Source organism: Mycteria americana, chromosome Z (genome assembly GCF_035582795.1).
Source record: "Mycteria americana isolate JAX WOST 10 ecotype Jacksonville Zoo and Gardens chromosome Z, USCA_MyAme_1.0, whole genome shotgun sequence".
Lineage (NCBI taxonomy): Eukaryota > Metazoa > Chordata > Aves > Ciconiiformes > Ciconiidae > Mycteria > Mycteria americana.
Window position 1 is genome coordinate 18,303,449 of NC_134396.1, and position 23,372 is coordinate 18,326,820.

General features: G+C 37.5%; 1 protein-coding gene across 3 annotated transcripts in view; it reads left to right on the forward strand.

The window, feature by feature from the left end:
• Window positions 1-23,372, forward strand: part of HOMER1 (homer scaffold protein 1) — a 115,224-nt gene that overhangs the window by 41,078 nt on the left and 50,774 nt on the right. For all 3 annotated transcript variants that reach the window (XM_075527217.1, XM_075527220.1, XM_075527219.1), the window contains 3 exons: window positions 4,731-4,887; window positions 12,091-12,222; window positions 17,050-17,142. In XM_075527217.1, the coding sequence (XP_075383332.1) occupies window positions 4,731-4,887; window positions 12,091-12,222; window positions 17,050-17,142 (382 nt within the window). The remainder of the gene's footprint in view (window positions 1-4,730; window positions 4,888-12,090; window positions 12,223-17,049; window positions 17,143-23,372) is intronic.

Consider the following 23,372-nt stretch of genomic DNA (forward strand, 5'->3'; position numbering starts at 1 on the left):
TTTTCATTACTTGATAGATACTTTAGAGCTATCAAAGCTGAGCTGAGTAGGAGGACCCCATCACACTGGACCTGCTTGTTCATCCCCTTTTGTCCTACTGGTTGGGGAAGATAGCTCTGCTTAGAGGTGGAAAACTTCTAGTGTATTTGAACACTTTGGGGATCTGAGAGGCTTTTATATAAAGTTTTAGGTCTGTTTTTTGTGTTTGTGGCAAGGAGGGAATGTCATGCACCACAAAACCATTTTGATTCAGGAAATTTAATTCAATTTAGTTTATTGGCAATGAAGATGAAGACAAACAATAAAATAAACACAGAAGACACACCTCATCTTCCCTGCGGACGCCTCTTCAGCCCCTCCCTGGTCTCCCATCCCCTCATCACAGGTGGCACTCAAAAGATGGTGGTCAGTGCCTAAGGTGGCTCCTTTTTGTTTTTTTTTAACTCAGTTCCTCCATGGGCCACAGTCCCCTTAGTGTTATACCTGCTCCCGTGTCTGCTGTCTGCTCCTGCTTGGGCAGCCCTTTGCTCCAGCCCCTGCTCAGGTGTCATCTCCTGTGTCCCCTTTTTTCTCCAGCCCCAATCCTGGTCTGCTCTTGTGTCTGCACAGGGCAGTCCCTGACCTCATCCCACACGGTGAAGCACCCTCCCTACCAAAACCCTGTCAATTTATGCAGTATGCATAAATTATCAAACTGTCAAAGTATGCAGGGGAAGGGGGGGTAATTTTAAAAAAATTTTTTAGCATCATTAACACACCGTAAGGGGAGGCAAGTAGGACATCAACTAATGTTGTAGAAGTTCATACCTTCTTTTCAGTGGCCTTGTTGTTTTTACAGTAACTAAGACAACAGAATCCTGGCCTTGAGAAGTTGTAGATGTTATGGCAATGAAAATAACTTTGTAGTCATGGTAAACAACAACATGGTAAAAAACAACAGTGTGGGGAAAGAAGTAAGAGGAAGGAGGTCTTCAGCACTAGTGTTGGCGTGATCTGGAAATACCAGGAGCATCAAAGAATAGATACTTTTTTAAAAAAAAAGCAAATAGTAATTATGGATTAGCAAGGAAAGTTCCTTCTAACCTTCTGTAGTAACTTAAGCTTCTTTTGTGAAAGCTTTAATTAGTCTAACATACGGAAAAATGAAACCTGAGGTTCTTACATTCAGTAGTCTGCATTGTTTTGAAAAGGATGTGTTAAGATGTCAAAATGGAAAGAGTGGTTGAAAACACTGTTCATTCAACTGTTAGGACACAAGCTTTTCTCCTAAGCCTAGCCTAGGACTGATCACATACCAATGAATGGATTTCTGTATCAATGATGAAAAAACCTCATGTGACTACCTGCTTAAGTGGCACTTCTCATGCTTCTTTAGTCCTCACATTGCCACTCAAGTCCAGGAGGACTTAGCACTTCTTTCTTTTTAGTCTGGGTTTGCCTATTGTGATGTTTCAGTCTAAGCCAATTAAGAACAGCAGCATATTAGCCTTAATGCTGCTGCCATGCATGAGCGGACATTTCTAATAGTCAAACTGTGTTACTATGGCATTCTCGTTAGTTTCATTTCTTTCTGTTCAGCATCAGGATATTTCTGGTAAAATGAATGACTTCTCTTTGTAATTAGTGATGAGTTCTTGTCTTAGTTCCTATTAGTGTCTTTAATGAATACTAAATACTTTCTGGTAATGAAAGAACTACAAGAGAAAGCTGAAAGAGGAAGAGAAGAGAGGGAAGAGTAAGGAACTGGTAGGGTTACAGTATTGTTTTTTCTTATTTAAAGCTGTTCTCTTCTTCCTATGTCAACTCTATGTAGGCAAAAGTAGATTTTTTAATTTTTATATATAAAAATATATATTATACATTATATATTAAACATTATAAAATATGTTTTTTATATATCTTAATTGTTTGAGCACTTAGCAAGGGAAAAAGGAAACTGTTCTCCTATTTAACTAACACTAATACTCCTATGACTAATATTACTTCAACTGATTTAATTGAAACTTGTGGATTGGGAGAGTGTATTGTCCTGTGTGGATAACAGAAGAACAAAAAGTTTGAGTAAAGATTGATTATCTGAAGTTACAAATCTTGTATATGTTTTATATATACCTTTTGTTTTGTTTCTGAATGTTTTACCAGCTGTAAAATTTAAGTAGCTCTATAGTATGTTGCTACAGAAAAGTAAAGATGACCTAATTGTACAGCAGCTTCGAAGGACTTCAGTGGCACATCAGTGACTGATTCTATAACATATTTAGTCCTGTAGGCATAAGGTGCATAACTTCCATTTGTTTGAAGAAATAATCATTGTAAATGTTCATCATCAAGTGTCAAAACGTTGGTCTAATTCTAGAGGCATCTGAAGTTTAGCGTTTTTGTCAGAAAAAAAATTCTAATTACCCCAGTAATCTGGCAAAACCATGTTTTATCCAACTAGTTTAACGAAGGGTGCTATGCTTTCTCCACAAAGTGTAGACAGCTTGTCATTCAGCAAAGCTGTAGGTTCAGTTAAAACATGGAAAGAAAAGACTGTAACTCTAGTTTTACCAGAAGTGATTAAAAAAGTGTAAGTAAGCTGCATTTACGCTCTTCCATACCTAACTGTACTGTCTATGCCAGACCCACACACGTGCCCTGCAGAGTGCTCTGGTTTGTCTTTGAGCAACACTGCTGAGCAATCAGCAGGAATATGCAGGCCACCTCGTCAAACAAATTGAGGATATTTAGCTGGGGCTGTGGAAGATTTTTGTGCTGACAGAGCAGGAGAGCAGCAACTCAGGGCTGAACAATCAGACTTTTACTGACGCTGCCACTTGCTTTAGTCGTATAGTTTTCCCCTACCTTTTACATATTAAAATCCTAACCTGTGGTATGTTGAAATTCCCAGATGTGCGATATACTGTACTGTGACAGAATTTAATATCAGTGCTGGTCAAATGTGTATTCATTAACCACACATCTACAATTTGGATTCAGTTCTTTCGTCTTTTTAGTTAATGTGGTCAGAGCCTTTATTTTCTCCTCTCAGTGTCAATCTTCATCCAAATAATTGTCAGGCTTCTAAGATTTTTGTTTTGATGGGCTCTTTAACTTTCCAGAGTTAAAGAACGGGTTGCATTATGGTACTCTGCATCACATTACATTGGATATGCTTAGTTGGGAGGTAAATGCAAAATGTATCTAATATTGAAGATAAGAACTGAAGTTTTAAGTATGGTTAAAGAAGTGATTGTAGATATTCAAAAGAGCAATAAGAATGAGTGTAAAGATTCTGTTAACAAAAAGGCTATAAAAGTCGCCTTTGCATAACCTTTGTTTGTGTGCAAGGGATTGGGATCAGGAAAACAGCTACCCAGCCTCCTATAGCTTGGTGATTTAGAAGATGAGTCGGTGCTGAGGGTACAGTGACATTTGTATGGAGGACTAGCATGTGCATTGATCCCAGTGGCATGCCTTCCTTCTCCTTTAGCTTTCACTGAAACTCTCTGTTGCACTGTCTGTTCTGTTCTGTATCCTTTCTGTCACTTCTTCCAACACCCAACATAGGAGAACACCACATCTTCTGGCAGATGAGCTTCAAGGAGCCTTAGCTCCCAGCTGAGTAATACGATTCTGCTGCTGAAAGCAGCTGGTCTCAGCTGCTTTTGCTGCCAAGCAGTAGAGATATTTCTGAGAGTTCACATGTACCCCTTTGTAATGACGCCAGATTAAAACCCTTTGACTATGAGTACCCAAAATCCTATTTTTTTCTTTTGCTTTTATTTTGGGCAGAAAAATGTATTTAAAACTTGCCTCTTAATGGGAAATGAGGGCAGGGACAAAGGATATGTTTCTTCACATCCTGGAAATGGGAAGAAACAAGAGAGTCCAAAAACCTAAAAAGTTGAATCCAACTTAAAGGTCTTGTACTTAATATCTTTGGGATTTTATGGCAACATTCCCTGAAGAATACAGCAATCTATTTGTCGCTAAAATGTAGCTAAATTTAAGCTGACAACTATCTTAGTGATACTAAAATATTTTTAGATTTCTGTGCAATACTATATGTCCTGGTAATGATCATGGCGAAAATAAGTGGTAAATTCGAAAGTACATTTTTTACCTTATATAATTTTATTTTCTAAGCAGTTAACTTTGAACCATGTATGTTATACATATTTAGTGTTGCTATGAAAATGTTCAGCTGTGAAGCTCCAAAGAGTGAGGGTTTCACAACACATGTTCCTGGCCCTAATTAATATTAGTTTTAGAGTAATTGCATTGAATCAACCAGTTCAGTTTCAGATTATGGCCTAAAATTGATTAGCATAATCAGAGTATTAAAAGATATTTGAGAAGATGCGGGTTTGAAGTCATACACATTCTACAGTGTGCAGTGTAATGAGCTGAAGTTACACACGTATTAATGCCAGTTAGTTTAAAGGGATAGATGGAGGGTGAGGGCTGGGGAGATGATGGGACAGAGCTGAATCTATATTAGAGTTGTCTGTCTTTATCTGGCTCTACAGCTGGGTGCTGATTTTTGCCTTATAAGGCTTCCATTTTGCTTGCATATGTATGTTAATGCACTTACCTACTCTGTGCAGCAACATGTACAGAAGTTCTTAGGAAAAATTTATCATGCAAAGCAAAATGTGTACATCCCAGTGGGCACAACTGGCAGATAACTCGTGTGCAACGATATTAGGGACAAATTAGATTCATGACTTTTATTCTCTGTCCTTCAGGGAACAACCCATATTCAGCACCCGAGCTCACGTCTTCCAGATTGACCCAAACACTAAGAAGAACTGGGTTCCCACCAGCAAGCATGCTGTTACTGTGTCCTACTTCTATGACAGCACAAGAAATGTCTACAGGATAATCAGTTTGGATGGCTCAAAGGTAAGCTTTATTTTGGAAAACTTGCTTGCTTCGTCAATTTTTGTGTTTATTTTCTAGTCTGATGTGCTTCATGTATCTTCTCAGACATTTTTGTCATTATCTGAGCAGCAGATTACTGACATGTTAAAATGCTTCATTATGTTTTAAGCTTTTATTCAAAAAGGCTATTTTCCATGCATTCATGTTTACTTTGATAAATCAATCGCTGAATTTAAGTGATGACCTGTTACTTAGTTAATATTATGAGCAGGCTAAAAAGGCATTCCCTGTGAGATGCACTAAAAAGTACAGCTAGGGTTACAATAACCTGTTTGCATCTCCGCATTCAATGATCTATCAATATCATTGGCTTCAGCATTATAAAGGACATCTGTTCAGTGCCCATAATCACTTGGTAAATCCTTTGTTACGTAATCTTCCAATTTTTGCTGTAGAGAATGTGAGGATTCCCTCCTAATAAAGCTCTCCATGGTAAGCTTTTCTCAAAACTCAGTTTTTTTTTAATTCGGAAGGTTAATGTGTTGAGCTGCTGTTGTAAGAAATTAATTTGACGTGGAGAAAATAGTTGACTGTTCTTAGGTTCTACCCCAAGTGGTTATAAAAACAGTAACTTTACAAACAGCATTATCAGAACACTCTGCAGTAAGGACATTAAAGATATACAGAATGTGTCAAAAGTTGTAATCCTTTCAAGGGGCTTTCATTTGCAACTTCTGGAGATGCATCAGTTCATGATGGTTGGAACTGAAATACTTTGTTAGAGCATAGCAGTATTCACAGAGATTTTGTGGCTATTTATTGAAAGCTGAAAAATATTACCTTGGTTTTTTTTTAAATATCCAGACTATTGCTATTTTAAATGAGGAAGGAGAATTTCTGTCATAAAGAAGTATATAGAAATAGATCTTATAGTCAAAGATCTCTATATGATACTACTTTTAAGTGATTGAGACTCTGGTATCAAAGCCTACCAGAATTTTTCCAAGTTTAAGTCTTACTTTGTTTCTTCCCTTCTCAGCCATCCATCAAATGATTCTTTTAGTTCTGTCAAATAATTAAAATACCTTTTGTGTGACTGTTTATAAATAAAGACTTCGGGATTGGAACTAGATGCTGTATGAAATCAAGACTACCAGTTGTAATCTGTGAGACCTTAACTGATCTGCACAGTTTACAAAATCTGTATTCTGCTATCTGCTGGGGTTCCTCTGCCTTTGTCCAAAGCTGCAACTCCTGCAAAGTGGCTGCTGAGTTAAAATGTCAAGCAGTTGTTCATCTATTTATTTGTTCTTTTGTCTACTGCAGCATTTCCTTTACATTTGGAGTACTATTGGCAAGGTATAATGATAATGCAATCTATCACTTTTATTTACTCTCTCTGTGATTGCTGCAATCCTAATAATGTTTTCATCCAAATGTTAGATGTCTGGCTAAGATCTAGGATCCCAGTTGTGATTAAGAAAGACCCATTGTTTTAGGCATCACAACACTGCTCTGAAACAGGTGAATAGCAGGGGGACCCATGGAAGAATTTTAAGGAGGTTTTCAGCATAATTTCCAGAGAATTTTTTTATTTTAGTTAAAGCCCCATCTTTTTTTAACGTCTGCACATATACAATATAGTACGTACAAAGGGCTAAATATAAAGCATTCTTAAGTTTGGAGTGCATTCAAATAGTGAGTCTGCTCTATGGCATACAGCTGGGTGTCAGTAACACTACTGGCATCTGAGCTTGCAATGCCTTATGTTGTTGATTGGTCAGACAGAAGTGTTAAATTTGCAAAGGAGAAAAAGATATGCAGTTTAATTCTTCCATTTTAAGTTTTGAAATGAAACTGAATAAAGATGATTTTGTGGGTTGTTTTTTGGGGGTTTTTTTGGGTTTTTTTGGTTTTTTTTTTTTGTTTTAAAAACCAAAGTTTACACTGACAATGTCTCAAATACCCATGTTGCCAGTGGCCAAAACCAGTTGTCGAACCATACTGGTTTTGAAGTTGTCATACACCTCCCTTGGAGGGAATAGATCCAACCAGGTTTCATTGTATACCTTGGTGCTGGTGGGTTTTACAGCACCCTGCGGGTTTGTATGGTGGAGAGAATGACGTGCATGTGGCTACTCAGTTGCTGAGTGTGCCAGCGGCTCAGGTGCTGAGCAGTAAGTCAGTAAGTGATAGCAACTCGCATCGCTTGGGCTACAATAAGGAAAGTTTGAGAGAGATATACTTCAGATTTGAGTGATAATCCTATTTCTGTCCCTCACCCTTCCCCCTCTTTATGTCAGTGGGTTTCAGTAGGATTCCTGGATAAAATTTTACTTCTGTACTGATTGTCTGAAAGTCATTAAATCTTTCTTCTTGAAAACAAAAGGCCATTTTTTAAGACATGATTGTCACTCACCTCTGCGGGATGCTATTGTACATTGCAGATTCCCACTTGAATTTGCTTGTGGGGGTCTTTGGTGTATTTTGAGAGAGAGGGTTTTTTTCCTTATTCCATATTAATGGGTCTGTGAGCCAGATTCAGCTGAGATAGGTCCTACAGAAGCAAGTTCTGCTTATTTTTAATGCATTCTGTGTAATGTTGTTTTCTGAAGCTACAGTCTCCTTTTAAAATACCTTGCACAAGAAATGATGCATCTCCCTCTAACTTGACTCCAGAAAATGATCTAGGACCATAAGGTGTTAAGTGTACAGGCCATACGTTATAGTCACGTGCTGTATCTGGATCCCTGTTGGCCATGGCAGGAAGATCCTGATGCAGATAATCTGATAGAACTCAAGGCTGGTTTCTGTGACCTCTTGAGTAAATACCTTTTATGCAACTTTTTCTCCTACCACTCTAGGAATCAAGAGAAAGCCTGAAAAATAAAATTTCTTATGCAATATGACATGACAACATTGAGCAGTTGTTGCTAAGGCTTTCAGTTCTCATTAATTATTTAGTCATTTCATAGCTCCTTGGAAAAATCTGTTTTAGCACTTCTTTCTCCTAGGTGATGGAAGGAAGCCTCCATTATTTCTCCGGTAACACTGCAGACAGACACTAGGATTATTCCCAGAATCTTGCTGTCTTTTCCGTTCAATCTCTGGCAGTCACTGAGAAAAGAAAGGAGATCAAGTAGTGTGGTTCCTGCAGTACTAGTTAACTCTCTGATAATTTTTTCACAGATGCAAGATAGGAAAAAAAAACCCCTAGTAATTTGTGCTTGTCTAAAACAAGAGAAGACTCTGGAAAAGAGTGGTTTTCCAGTCTGTAGGTTCCATGAGCCTTGTGTATATTATTTCTGAGTCAAGTCTCCCATCAGTGTTAGGGCAATAGATGATCTTTACATTTTAATGACTGTTGTAAAAGAAACTAGTCACACATTAAAGTGATAACTTGTTTAATGCTAAATACAGGTTTTAAGTAAGGCCTGTAATCACAGGTCTTCAGTGATCTTTCTTTGAAGAAGTTTGTGTCCTAATTATTATTGCCATCAATTTTAGTAGTAGATAAAATAATATTTGACCACTGCTATATGTCTTGCAGCTGTTGGGTTTCCAGTCAGTAAAATGAACAGCTAAGACACATGCCCTATTTTCTCATAGCTAAACTAATATGAAAGGAAAACATGAAAGCTATTTTATTATTCCAACAAAATCTAAAGATAACAAAATCAGTTTTCTTCAAAAGCTAAATGTCTGCCTGTCAGATTGACTCTGTTCTGTTTTTAAGACATTCTTGTACATTTATACTAACAACATTCTTAAAACTTGATAAAATATTTGACACGTGTTATACTGGTAACTCTACAGTGAAATCTGGTGTAGAGGAGAGCAGTTAAAGCACTACCTATTTGAGTAGACAAGACAGGCTTAATTATAAATTCTAATTTAAAAAATAAATATTTTTTTTAAGCTGAAGATATAGAGGATTCATATCTAGTATTTTGCAGATGTAGCTGACACTGTATCTGTGGTATGCATTTTTTAAAAGCATAATTAATTGAGCACGTGAGAGGTCTAGCATACTAATGCTTTTAATTCAGAGAGGATTGAAAGCCTTGATTTCCTTGTAAAATTGGTAAATCTGATGAAAGAACTCTTTTTTTTTATCACTGGGATCTGAATGTAGTCTTCCCAGTGAGAAACTTGCTGTCTTTGGACTAATACTGTCCATTGGAGTGGAGCCACCTCATTTTTCTCTGCTGGAAAATAAAGGGAAGAGTCACAGCAACACTTTCTCAATACAATTATTTTTTAAAAAGTTTTCTTCCTACCTTTCTCCCTTGCAAGGAAGCAATTTGACAGTCACTGTAACCCAGCCTAAATACAGACTGCTGTCAAAACAGATACCCCGTTCTGGTCCAGGCAGCCTGTTCTGGGTTGTCTGTTGTGCAGCCAGCCAGGTGGCTGAGCTGAAGCAGTGAGCAGTCTCAGCTAAAAACTCGTTGGTTTCTCCAAGGTTTTTTGCTGGGTTAATTTGTAACCAGATGTGCCACTGCCACTGCAGCAAATGCCAGTCCTGCAGGCTTTAAACCTGCCTGTTGCTTGGAATTCGTAAGTCCCTGTCCTCAGAGTCATCTTCTGCACTGAGGAAATTACATCCATGACATAATATGCACACTCTCAAATCTGTAAGTTCAAATTAGTCAAGCAATGGATTAAACTAGAGCTTCAGCAAGCTAGACAACATAGCTAGAGCTTGAGTTGGAGGAAGACTCTTTTCTACACTGTCACCAGGATATTTGATTTCAAACATACTACTGTTGACAGCTTCCACAGCAAGAGAGATTGAGCATTAAGTGAACTTGTACAGCTGTGTTCTGGGCTTCTACCAGGTTACTTTCAAAAGTGGGCTTCCAAGCACTAACAGTGCACAAAAAGACAAGAAGCACAAAAGAAAAGAAGAGCTCTGGAATACCTCCTTTCCAAGAGGTCCACCCGCCTGTCTCACATTATCTCTTCTGTCCTATGTGGCATGGACAGCCATTTTCTATGAGGTCAGTTGGAGGCCAAAGTGCAAGCCTGCTGGCTTTATTTGGGCTCCAAACCTTATGCCTAAAGAAAGGAGAATGATGTTTGAATTACCAGTGACTTCACTGACCAGCTTCTCCTATATGAAAATCTGTGGAGATGTTTTGTGGACAATTAAAGCTGGAGATGGTTCTGCAGTCTCTGATCACACAGCAAATCCTGTCCTTGACCTGATGAGGCTTGTTAGTTCAAATGTAAGCTTTCAGGCATTCCAAAATTTTCAAGGAGTTCTTCACAATGGTAGCCAAAACTTGCATTTTGAGGCAAAGGTTATCAGAGAGAACTGACTGTTTGATATCCTCAGCTACATCCAGATTTGTTCTTCTAATTTAATGCAAGTATAGTCGAGCTGCCAAAGCCACTGCAGAAGATGCCAGTTTTGTTAAATTCATCAGTGCTGCAGTATTTTTGCTTGTCTTTCTCATGTTGCGATATAATGTGGTCTTCTGAACTTTCTTGCGATGCTCCTTTCCGCCACTTCACCTGAGAATCACCATATGCACATGGGAAGTGTTTGTGGGCTTAGCTGGCCCCTCAGCTGTAAATTTTTCAGGCTTGCCCTGTAGAATTCAGAGAAAATTTTATGTTGATGGTAGCTGTGCTCCAGTGCTACCCAAATGTCAGCAAAAGCAAAGGGTGCTAAGTAAACTCTGTAACTACTCATTTAAATATCCACCCAGAAGGCCATCTCACACAAGTCATATAGACTGACTGTGACTTCTAGAAGATCTCGGGCTTGGGAGATCTTGTTAGTACTTCGTCTCTCTGATGTTGAAGTTTCTCACTGTCACCATCCTGAGAAAATACTGTTATTCTCTACACATCTGTACAGTTTCTGCTATTCAAAGAATGAAAGTAAGATTTCGTTCCTTACGACAGAGAAGATGGTTTGGACCCTGTGGATTTTGTTGCTGCTCTAGGATTCTTCAGTGATCACTGGCTTTAACCTACCAGGGGTAAGGCAGGGGTTATGGTTTCATGGAAGCAGGAAACATGCACACTGATGTTCAAAAGATTCCCAACTCGGTACTGTAAGACAATTGCAGTAGGGCCCATATTGACAATAACCTTTGCAGCACGGTAACTGGCATGTAAGAAAGATTCTTGCTGAATTGTTCTGCTCACAGTGTGTGCTATTTCCTGGGAAGTTTTAAGGGCGTTCTCTTTCATGTGGGTGTTACAAAGCACCAGTGATTCATGAAAAGGGCTGTGAGTTATTTAACAAATGTGGCTGAAACTCTTAGTAGCACCAGACAGATGAGAAAGCATGCCTGCATTTCACTTCACATACACATATGTTTGGGTTTATGGCTAGTCTTTCTTGTTCATGTTGGCCTGTTATAAACTGTACTAACCATCAGTTTTTTAGTGAAGTGGAACCCATTGGTGTCACTGTAAGACTTTATCCTGACATACTTTAAGGCAGCTGGACAGTTCCACATCACAGATTTAGAATGTGTTAGACAAACTTTATTTGCTTTTAGTGGAACCAGCATATCATCTAATAGTTGCATTTTTTGTTTACATTAGCAGAAGTTGTATGCTGGAGGATGTGCTTCTTCTGTCCTTTATGTAACAAGAACTAGAGAAGAAACATTATTCTAAGAGTAGCTCTTCTTCTGTTGTTGGTGTATGACCCTGTCATTGTTAGGCATGCTTGTGTGTGTATAAGGGAAAATCAGATTCTTGTAATACAGAAACTTAAAAAGAAATTGTGCTTCTTGTTTTATTGTGTGTTTTCCAGTGAGAATCACATATGCAGCCGGGGTGGGGGGAATGCAACACTGAAGCTTACAGTGGAGCTTGAGAGGCGTTGCCTTAGGGGCAAAGAAATACACTTGTGAGACAAAAAAGGACTTTGCTAGTTCTTCTATTCTGGTCTCATTAGCCTATGCAGATGCTTTAAAGGACTTCTTTTAGACTTGCTAACTACTAAATGACTGCTTGCAATTGCAAACAGATGCCCCTCCCCAGCTTTTGCTTCTTTTACAGAATGTATGTGAAAATATGCTTTTGTAATTTTAGCTGTGATTGAATTAGAAAACTGTTCCCTAGTTCTCAGCATGTGTCTCATTCAGTCTGTACAGGTACTTGACTACAATATTGTCATTTTCAATTATGAGTAGTCTTTAAAAAAAAAAATCAAACCCACAAAACTCCTTTTTTACAACTATTACTTTTTTTCAGGCAATAATAAATAGCACTATCACCCCCAACATGACATTTACTAAAACATCCCAGAAGTTTGGCCAGTGGGCAGACAGCAGGGCGAATACAGTCTATGGCTTGGGATTTTCATCTGAACATCACCTTTCAAAAGTAAGTATGACCAGTGGTAACTCTTCAGCTAGTCAAGCGGCTTAAGAATATTTGATTCCTGCTCATTCTGCCTTGACTCAGTGCTCGCTACTGTTGTTATTTAAAAATAATTTACAAAAAATGTTCTGTATCGATCATTATAATGTAAAAAGACAAGACAAAGTGTGATACCTGCAAATTTTATGTTAACTGATGGAGGAAAGGAGGGAGATGTAAACTATCACAGTGTATGGTGTTAATGCTTTCTAATTATCCATTTGTTAGGTTTCTCTTTTTTAAAGTTGTTCTTCCATTACAGTTTTTCATTATAGAATTTAAAGGAGTAGACAATTAAGTATTTCTTCTGTATTTAGATCTCCTAGAAAAAAAATTGTTGGTAGTCTTCAGATGCATTTTTGTCTTTTAAGCCACATTCGCTTTCACTTTTCTACTATGTAGTGCACCGCATCATTACAGATATTTCAATGTCTGCAGGCTTAAAGTAAAGCTAGTGGGAAATATATTCAGTTTAAAAGAAAACTATATTTTCTTGTTGGAATACAAAAGTTGAAATGTTTACTAAAGAAACTCTGTGCCGTGCGTGAGGGTTTTTTTCTGGTCTACTTGTACAGGAGGGAAGTACACCTTATTCCGAGGAAAGCAGTAACCCCTGTTTTTCAAAGTGATGGGATAGTTCCTCTGAGCACCCTTTCTACAATACCTATTGCTGTTGATACTGTTCTGGTAGATGAGTCCAGGAACCTGTACAAGCCAATGCCATTTTTCTCCAGATGAGGAATTTCAGTTCACTTTAAGAACGTCTCTTCGTTAAGCAGAGAATTTTCATCTTTGAAGGATACAAAAGATCTGGAAACTCAAGTGCCGTAAAAGGAATGTCTAGTACATGTTTAAATAAGAGATAATGATTGGCTTGTTATTTAAAAAAAAAAAAAATTATACCAGCCCTTTTGAGAAAGTAATCGTCACTATCTAAGGATAAGCATGGGCCTGTTAGAAAACCATTAAAATGAGAACCAGTACATCTGCTTTATTTGGACAGGTGTTACACTTGTAAGATTTCTTCCTTTCATAATCAGATAGCTTTTATTTCCACGAAGCAACACAAACACAGGAAATTCTGAATGATACTAATATTGCATGTGCGTTTGCGCACCTGTCATTGCTTCAGTGAACTTGGAAACTTTGTCACTTGCTTAAATTGGTGTGTATGTCCTAGAGGCACTTGCTGACCAATGTGGTAATAACTTTTCGTTATATTTCAATGGATTTAGCATAAATACTAACTTAGTTTACCTCTCTCATAGCCTAGCTTGTTTTCCTTAATCACAGAATGCTTTGGAGGCAAAATAACATGCTCTAGTCATTCACACTCTGAGTTTGCCTGACTTTAAACACTAGGTTATCCTTGCCAGTGAAAATATATTTTTTTTTTTAATCTGTCCTATCCTTGACACTTTTCTTGCTCTCCCTATGTGGTACTTACTGCCTTCTTAATTACAGTTGTTTCAATCCCATTCTTTCACTGCCCTCAAACGGATGGCTAAGAGTTTTAAGTATACCCTCGGCTTAAAACTTTATATTCCTGTTAAAAAAATATTCTGAAAAGCTGCAGTAGGTATTTTGTCTTTAGTATGTGTTTGATTAGCAGTTACTCAGATTGCTGTGTTTTACAAAGAATACACAAATCTGTTGAGAAAAATACCAAGTCACAGACCTTTTCTGAAGCTTATGGTGATGAATCTTCAGGACCTTTTCAGCAAACTGTTCCTGTTGTATTGTATCTTATTTATCAAGCTAATATTCACGGGAGTTGAAATTGCTGATCGTTGCTACTAAAATTTATAACGGTAAAACTTTTTGTGTTATTTTAAAATTAACAAACATATTTGACGGGGGAAAGGAAACTTTTCTTTAGATTACAGTCTTTTCAGTCACTGGAGTTGGTAGATACGTTGGTCTTGGAATCAGAAAAGCTGAATTAGAAACGCTGGATCTGCTGTGTGATCTGCTTTAGAGAAATCACATCTATATTCTCTGTCTTGCCTTGTCTCTCTGCTCAGATTACTAACTCTCACTTTTGTGCTCTGGCATTGTAGTCAGGTTTACCAGAGCACTCTTTGGTACATCTAGCACTGTAGGACATGAAATCTAATTTAGGGCTCAAGGTACTACTGGTTATTAGTAATAGGGCTAACAAGTAAACTGTATTAATGGGTTTGTTCAGAAACAGGTTGCTTCTAGAAGTTGCCTTAAAAATTGATTCTGGAACTTATTTTCTATTTGATTTATCAAAGTCCTTAAGTGAACAGCCCTGTTGTATGTAATTTGTTTGGCAGTAGTGTCTCTGGGCCCCAATGAAATATTTCAAGTTCCAGGAAGCAAAAGACGGCCTGCAACCACAAAAAACTTAGTCTAGTCTGTGGCTGATTTCAACAGGTTAATGAAGCAAATAATCAGAGCAGATAAGAATAAACTTACTCTTGATAGCTCAACAATGAAAAGATCATTGTCTGCTTAGCTTATAGTAAATGTTTGACTGTTGGACTATTCGTTTTTGGTTCATGTGCCTTTGTCCTCCTAAACTAATTACTAGGGTAGAGTGCAACAGCAGTAACCTCTTTCTGTACAATTATTGTGACTGAGAATTAGCAGAGTGAGAATATCTGATAGAAAAATAATGGCACTCTAGTCAACTTCACATACGAACAGTATAGAAGAAAATTAATTCAACATTTATTTATCTTCATTAGACCTTTTCTCAATATGTTAGACCACAAATTCACCTCAAGTTTGTTCCATGAGAAGTCAGTGATAAGTGAAGGATGATTCCTATGTTGAAGAATATTCCTTTCACAGGATCAGGATTTGCTAGCAGAATCCCTCTTGCTGCTGCAGTAGGAAGAATGGAATGTCCCATGATTTAAAAAAAAAAATGAGATGACTTTCTCGTTCAAAATATAAATTTGTGCTTTTGATAGTATCCTGATGTATGAGAAGAAATACTCCTTTTCAGGTTTGCTGTCTGTCTTACCCATTTGAATTAGTTGACCTGATTTATTTCGTATAACTTAAGGGTAAGCTAAATGGCAAAAGTGCCACCGCAGATACTTGTAAGAGCCTCTTGTAATCTTCCTGCACAGTTTTTCATCTTTTCCTTAAAATATTGATCCTCCAGAGAGCCTTTCCTGTCATACCATCAGAGCTCATCTTTGTTATTCAGGAATTTTATCAAGAGATTGCTATTATCCATCACCTGACTATCTCAAGAAATTCTAGTAAATTTGTGAAAATTTCCACTACAGGAGCCTTGTTGGCTCTTTCTTAGAACATTATCTATTTATCTATTATGTTTTTTTTTACAGTTTCTACCACTGTGATACAGAAGATCATATTTACTGCCTTGTATGTCTTCAGCCATTTATTCTAAACCTCAGCATCATGTTTTCCATTTACCAATCCTTTCGTCTTAAAGCTGATTTAAATAATAGGTTACCCATCAGATTTTGAGGTCTATGTACAAGTCTTAAATAAGTATCATCTAGTTCTGGTGATCTGTTGCCAATTTTATCATCTGTTCTGAGATGTTCTTTGATGCTGGATTAGACTTTCAGGGTGGTATCTTTTGTCTCCTTCTATATTCAGGAAACGTACACTTTTCAATAACCTGACAGGTGAAATATAGGTTAGAAGTGGAGAGAAATGATGTTTCCGCAAATACTAATAGCCTAGCAGGAGAAGAAGCTTAAAGACAATAAGGTTTTTTAGGTCTTGCATAGCAAGTGAAGTTCTGATTGAAAATAGTTGAGGAGATTGTGTCACACAAAGGGTAACCTTTGTCCCTTCTAAATACAAGCAGTGCAAAACAATTTCTTTGTATGTGCCGCCAGAGGGAATTAGAAGTTGTTGGTGAAGTTTCCAGTGTTTTTGCAGAATCATTTCAGTTTTAAGCTGATCATAGTAAGATAATGTTCTGTATAAAAGCAGTAGGAAACAAAAACAAATGCTTGGCTATTATAGCGATTAGTGTAGTGTCAAGCTGAGATCTATGAAGCCAAATTTTTCTCTAGCCAGAGAAACTAGGCCCTGTTCTTAATAAATTGATTTAATCTCTCAAGTTTAAGGGTACATGTATTTCTAAATTGCTGCTTTAGTTATTTTCTGGAAGAGGTCCATGTAGCATGGAAATCAAGCTTCATATGGCAGTTCAATGTGCAATTTCTGAATTTAGTGCTCAGTATATGCAAGTGTTTAGTTCAGTGAATTTGTTCTTTAACTTGATTGATGCCAATGAACAATCAAGAAATGAACTTGACTCGATATTCCCACTGCTGCTTTCCTAATTAGCTATTGAAGTTATAAATGCTGTTAAAATCTGGAAAGAAATCAGTTTCAGTCATGAAAGAATGAAGCCCATTGAAAGCTCTAGGCTAATAGTGACCGCAATAGGCTTCAGAACCAGATCATTTGTTGTCAGGAGGAGAGTAAAATCTGAATGTGAAAGCAGCTGTGTAAGGCAGCTTGTCACTATTATTAGCCATCTCTGAGGTGAGGATTTTTAACGCTATCAGCAACCGATCAAACTTAGTTGCATCACAAATTTCCTGACATATAAACAGTGTACATTATGTCTGAAAAGGTACTGAAAGGTATATCACTGTGTAACTCACTTAAATGAGTACCTAATAAGGAGAAGAATTTAAAAATTCTACTGACAGAATTTGACTTTGTAAAATGTTAAGTACAGCATTCTGTTCTGCATGTAATGTACTGCTTCACGCCTACTCTTTCTCTTTTTCCTTTTTTTTTTTTAAACATATGTACCTTCAGTTTGCTGAAAAATTTCAGGAATTCAAAGAAGCTGCACGACTAGCAAAGGAAAAATCCCAGGAAAAGATGGAGCTAACAAGTACGCCCTCTCAAGTGAGTCTTACTGCCTGATTCAAGCCTATTACTTCATATCTGTGCTACTTACTGTATTGTATCTTACACACACGTGTTGTATTAAAAATGAATGGGGTACTTCCCAGTTACCCTGAATCCTCTCAACAGTCAACTACAAGTGTCAGGAAGTCTAAGAATACATTTAACATACACTACAGAAGTGTCAAAGGGACTTGCTTTAAAATAAAACCGGCCTTTTGTTTATTCCCATTTCTTTCTTTGAACTTTCCCCAGAAAATGAGTAAACATGGTGAGCAGTTATGTAAGTATGTCTATTGTAAACACTTTTTGTGGCTTTTTCTTATTGTATCTATGAAACTTCAGGCAGTGCACTGTAAAGGACTTTTACAGAAGAATCATTACAACAAAAATCAAAGTTAAAACCACAAACTATTTTTACTTATTTCCTACCGTGTAGTATTCACTTGTGAAATGTGTTGAAGGAAGATGACAGATTCACATGCTGGTTCTGGAGTTTTATTACAGTTAGTGATGATGTAAAAGAAGAGTTTATAAAAGGTATCTCAAAACATGAACTGGGTTAATATAGGCCCAACGGGAAGGTAAATTAATATAGTCACACTTACATTAGTCATGCCTAAAATTAATTTACTTGAAACCGAATACTTTGAATTTGCTTTGAAAAAAGAAATTGCATGAGGCTTTTATGTCCCTCCACTCCCACCCCTCTCCCCCTCCCTGCCCCTCCCTGCCCAGTGTTTCTGGCTCTGTGTGTAGTTATTTGCTTTGTTATAAGCAATAATGAAGACAAAGGTAATTCCTTGTCTTGGAGGATGAAGCAGCTTTAAAACTACAGCAGGGGTTCCTGAGTTGAGTAGGATTAATGCAGCTGAGTCTTTCTTCTGAGGAGTCTTCATTCATTGAATCAGTGCATCACTTGGGTGCTTTGCACTGTAATATGCTCCTGATCTTTGATGGAACAAGGATGGCAGGCAGTTTGCAGCATGCTGTACGAATAGTTTTTATTGCCACCAGAAAGCTACACCTGGTGTCCTTCCAAGAGAAGTCAGTGGAAACCACAAGAATATACACAATGAACCGACCTCATGTTGTTTTCCCAGTGGGCATTTTGCCCAAGTGCTGGGTTGGCTTTTGCTATTAACGGGAAACCGCTTGCTCTACTGTAACAGGAGAAAAATAAGGCAGTCTTTTTTTATTAGTTTTCTTGACTGTCTCTAAATTTCTGATAAATTCCGTAAATAAACACAGAGATAATGGAAGTAGGTATTTCAATATTAGAACCTCATATACACTTGGCTTTAGAAACAGGGAAGTGCTTCAGCCAGGCCTCTAGTTACTCGATATTATAGACAAAACAATTACTCTGCTTCTCTTTTAACATGTTGATTAATAGTCTGGACTCAGAAGTTAAATCTGACACTGTCGAATGGAATGACTTATTATTTGGTTTGGACATAAATTTGAACTGCTCACTCAGAGACAAGATGCTTTTGTCTAGCAGCTGCCCAGAGTTAAAGCTTTCTCTTAAACTATATGAGCTATTAATATTGTTCATTTTCCTGTACATATTTCCTTTTACACTTGGAACCTAACATTTTATACTGTAGGCAGTTACAGAAATATTACCTTGAGCAATTCTATAATGCACGTTGAGAGCTGCAATTTAATTACTGCACACGTAGGAATAATTTCATATTCAGGCCTTACTTTTCATCTCTTGGCTTTTTGCTGTGTTGATAAGTTAGCGTACTATTCTGAAAGGTACAGTTAGTGCAAGTGCTGACACATCAGCATAATAATCTTCACATACTTCATGTTTCTCATTAGTTCCCCAGAGAGAAGGGAGTTGAATCAGGAACTTTGGAGTTTGGAGCAGGTGAGGAGCGATGGCTTCATGGCAAACTGCAGCACTTCCATGGTGCTGGGGCTCATTCAAAGACATTTATGACTGGGGGGAAGATGGGTGGTTGGTAGTGGGGAAGGAAGGTGGGACCCTAGAGACATTTGAAGGAGCACTTGCTGTCATTTTGATCATCTGCCAAAAAGTGGCTGCAAGGCAAACAGTTCAAGTGTTGCCTTTCTCAATTATTCTATAGCTCTTCTTTCCCTTTTGCATAGTGATCCTTTGCAGAGAGGGAGAGTAAAAGAGGAAGGAGATATTTTCAGTGACCAGTCAAGACTTCGCAGGAAGCTGGCTTTTTTAGGAAGCTTTGACAGGAAAGGCATTGGGAGGTAGCATGTGAGTAGTGAACTCTATAACAGTAACCCAGTTAGCTACAAGTGTCAATCCCTCTGCTGTCTTGGATTTGCAGGTATCCTTCTGCATTAAGTTAATAATAGGTAGGAAGATACTGCATATCAAAACTGGAAAATATACATGTCAAACTTAAATAAAATGTATATTTCTCTTGGTTCTGCTTTAAAAAATGCCCTTATTATTTACCAGTTAATTAAAGTACCAGATATGATACATTGCCTACCGTGTCTGCTACACCATTCTAAAAGAGAAAAAGTACATGTGCTTTTTTCTGCATTCAGTATGTCCCTACAAATAGAATCTTTATTAAAATATCTCTACAACTAGTGTAACAAAACCCTGCACAAGGTATTTGCTGTTCACTATTGTTTGGTGTAACCCTGCAAATACTACTGGTATGTGTGAGTTTCAGTTGTGAATGTCCTGCAAAAACTTGGAAAACTAAAGAGAAATAGAAAACAAGAGATAACAGAAATATCTCAGAAATAGAATACGTATTTGTAGTTCAAGTGCTTACCAGAGTTAGCCATGTTAAAACTTAAGAACAATCTTATTTAAAATCCACTGAAGTCAGGCTGCTTCTCTAAGGTGTTATGAGCTTTAGCAAAGTGTTGGTACTATTTGGCTAGCTATTTCCACCAGAAAAGTGCCTCAGTGGCCAGGAAGTAGTAGTTCCGTGTTGAGTATTTTTTGGATATACTGTTTCATCTGGTGGCATGTATTCTTTGGCTTTTGTGTGTGTGTGAAACACGTAGTAGAAAGAAAACAATACATAGCCCAATTTGCAATTACTTAGTAGCAGGAGTTCTTTTCCCCTAAGCTATGCTGCTGCTAATTTTAAACTCTGCATTCTTACTGTTTCTTTAATACTGCCTGTTCTCCTACTATTTACCAGCAGGCTTTGCTTTAATTTCGCAGAATATCAGATAAGATATAAAATCACCTTTTACCTTGACTGTAAAAAGAACTTAACTTGTCCAGAGAAAGACAGTGGCCTGGACCAGCACATTACAAGAGAGATGCTGCTTTGTTATGTGTAAGTCCCACCGAGTGCACGGTGCTTTCTTGAAATGAAGAGGAAAGCATTGTTTCTGTGTCAGAGAACTTGTACTTTTGACCCATCTGTATTAAGATGGATTCATATAATAATACACCCTTTATCTGTATTTGGTATGTCTGGAGGCTTTGGTCTAGAAAGAAGTTGTCTATTTTGGTACTTCTAAGACCACCTATGCACATAGGTACCCCATTGGGTGTCCCTTTAACTCAGCTTTAGGTAATAAAGCTTTGCAATGCTCTTATCTTGTTTATATAAAACTAAAATACTGGCTCCCCTGCTGTGCCACCTCCTATTTCTCAGACCCATCTTTTGGTATAGGGAATTATTTTGCTCGTGTCATCAACTCATGGATCTTACAGTGACAAGCCACCCATGGTCTATTTTCAGTTTCGAGCTTGCCTGTGCGCTGAAAGAGCAACACTTGGATCTGGAGTTCACTGAGCTGCATGAAGCAGTAGCCTGCGAACTGTGTCATCCATCCATCCCCCCCGCCCCCCCTTTTTTTTTTTTTTACTTTTTTAAACTAACCTTAATTAGGTTCAAGTACAGAACCAAATAGAGCAGTTTGTGTGGTTTGCAGTCACACCCCATCAGTCTGACAACCAACTGGAGGCTGAACCTGAGTTGTTGTTCTTCTCTAAGCAAGAATCTGTCCTCAGATGTTTCTTCTGACCCTGGTCATTTCAGCTTAAGATCTCTGTTAATTTATGAAATTGTGTGGTGAGTAATTTACTCAAAATTGTCCTGCACAAAAGACTGTACACAGTCTTGTCTGTGATTCTGAGTCCCTTCTACGCGGAGTATTAGGAATAGTTATTGCCTGAAAAGTTCTAGAATCACATCATTTTTTTAGTGCAAGGAATGGGTTGGTTTTGGCAAAATGGTCATGGTTTGCCACCTGTTGGCTTTTTGTTTGTAGAAGTACAGAATTTGCGTACAAAGCTTGTGGAAAAAGTAACTTTCTGGGATGCCGTGTGAATTTCTATACTGGAACAAATGTTTCTCATGTCTTACGGTATCTGAGTCAGTAGCTAGCAGACTTAGGCCATTGCCAGTCAGGACTGAATAGAACAGCACTATGAAGAACAGCAATGCCAGGGAAGTGTATGGAATACTTAATGAAAGAGCAGTATAAAACTTAATAAGAAAACGAGCTGGACCAAAACCAAACAAGCTTAATAAGAAAACGAGCTGGACTAAAATCATGAACAAACCAAACAAAGTTTGGTTTGTTCATGATTTTAGAACCACCTACTCCTCCTTTTCTTCTGTTCCGTATTTAGTCACCATTAAAAGGTGGCTTGATCTCTGCTGTGAAGTCTGCTTGTTTTACTTCAAAGACTTTTGTGAGTGCATGCATTTTGTTTATAAGATTTTGAAATTTAAGGCATCTTTTGATGAATTCCCCACTGTTATGTTTAGTTTATATACTGTAGGCACTGTCATTTTTATACTGCTTGGCATCACCGGGGTCCTGCATACTCATTAGTAGGGCCAAAGCTCGTTTAGACAGTGCAGTTCTCTGACAAACTCTTAAATAGCAAAATCTACCTGAGTCAGACTCTCACATTTACCTGTCATGTAGAAAAATACTAATCCTCAGTCCATGTGTTAAGTCCAGGGCTGGTGAGTGACTTAAAGTTCAATATCCTCCAGAAACCTATATATGCTACAATACTGGTTTTATACCATAGGAGAGCTGTTAATCCTTTCTTCTCAAATGCATGAAATATCTATTTGTAGCTGTCATGAGTGGGAAATATCAGGCCTTAAAATATATAATTGATTTACAGGAAGACTTTTCATTTTCAATTTAGGCGCTGGTTTTTTCCAGATAGTGTCTATACAGTTGAACGTTAGAACTAAGTTAACCTGCTCTTCCAGCTAGAAGGGAAGGGTGAAAATATCTTTTTAAGCTGACTGCAATTTCTTCCCCAGCTCTGTAAAGCCTGGAGTGGATGTGTGAAGCTATAATGGTATGGAATAAAAACTTCATTACATATAAGCATCTCACAAAAATATTTGTAAAATTATTTTACTCTCTCTAGTTAAATATAAAATGGGAACGTATTATTTGGAAACATTTGTAAAAATTTTATTCAGTGTAAGTGGCTTTTTCTGTTGTCTTTGGTGCTTTATTCGTAGCCAGCTTCATTATAGTTGGCTGCAAATAAATTATTTCTCAGGCAGGGACAGTTGTGAGTGTGTGAGAGCACTGATTAACCTGTATTATTGGTAGAAGATATACATACTAGAATCTGATGCCTCTCTTGTACATACAAAGTTAGCTCCTCATGAATTTGCAGGCAGTGAACCTTTAGGTATTACATAGACTGTGATGTTTGTCTGCATTAATTTTTGTCACTTGAATTTCATTCACGTTAGAAGTCTATGAAAGTGCTTTACTGAAAAATAAGCCTAGGTGGAACTTGCACATTTGTTATTCTTCTACTGAAATAATTTTTATGCATTCACACTTAAAACATTTTAATAAGTAGGCTCTGGCTTTATGTATCTAATAATAGTGTTGTAAGAATTTTAGCTTAAAGCTACAAGCCATCCAGATTTTGTAGGGTGTGGTATGTATTTTTTAGAATATCTAGGGTAGTCTGGGAAGACAAGGAAATAGAAGAGAAATTCTTGGGTCCATAAAGGCTTTCATTTAATGTCAGTGGAAACTGTTTATCAAATCAGAGGATAATAATAGACAAAACCATATAATTTGTATAAAATAATTCATTTGCCTGATTATCTTGTCAACTCTGCTCTCCTTTCACACTTAATTTTAATTCAGTTTCAGTTCATTAAAATTGTTCTGTAAAAATCAAGATTTAATTTTGACTTTCAAAGTATTAACACTTAAGATAATAGTTTTGAGTATAAAATAAAAAGATTCTTCCTGAAAGTAGG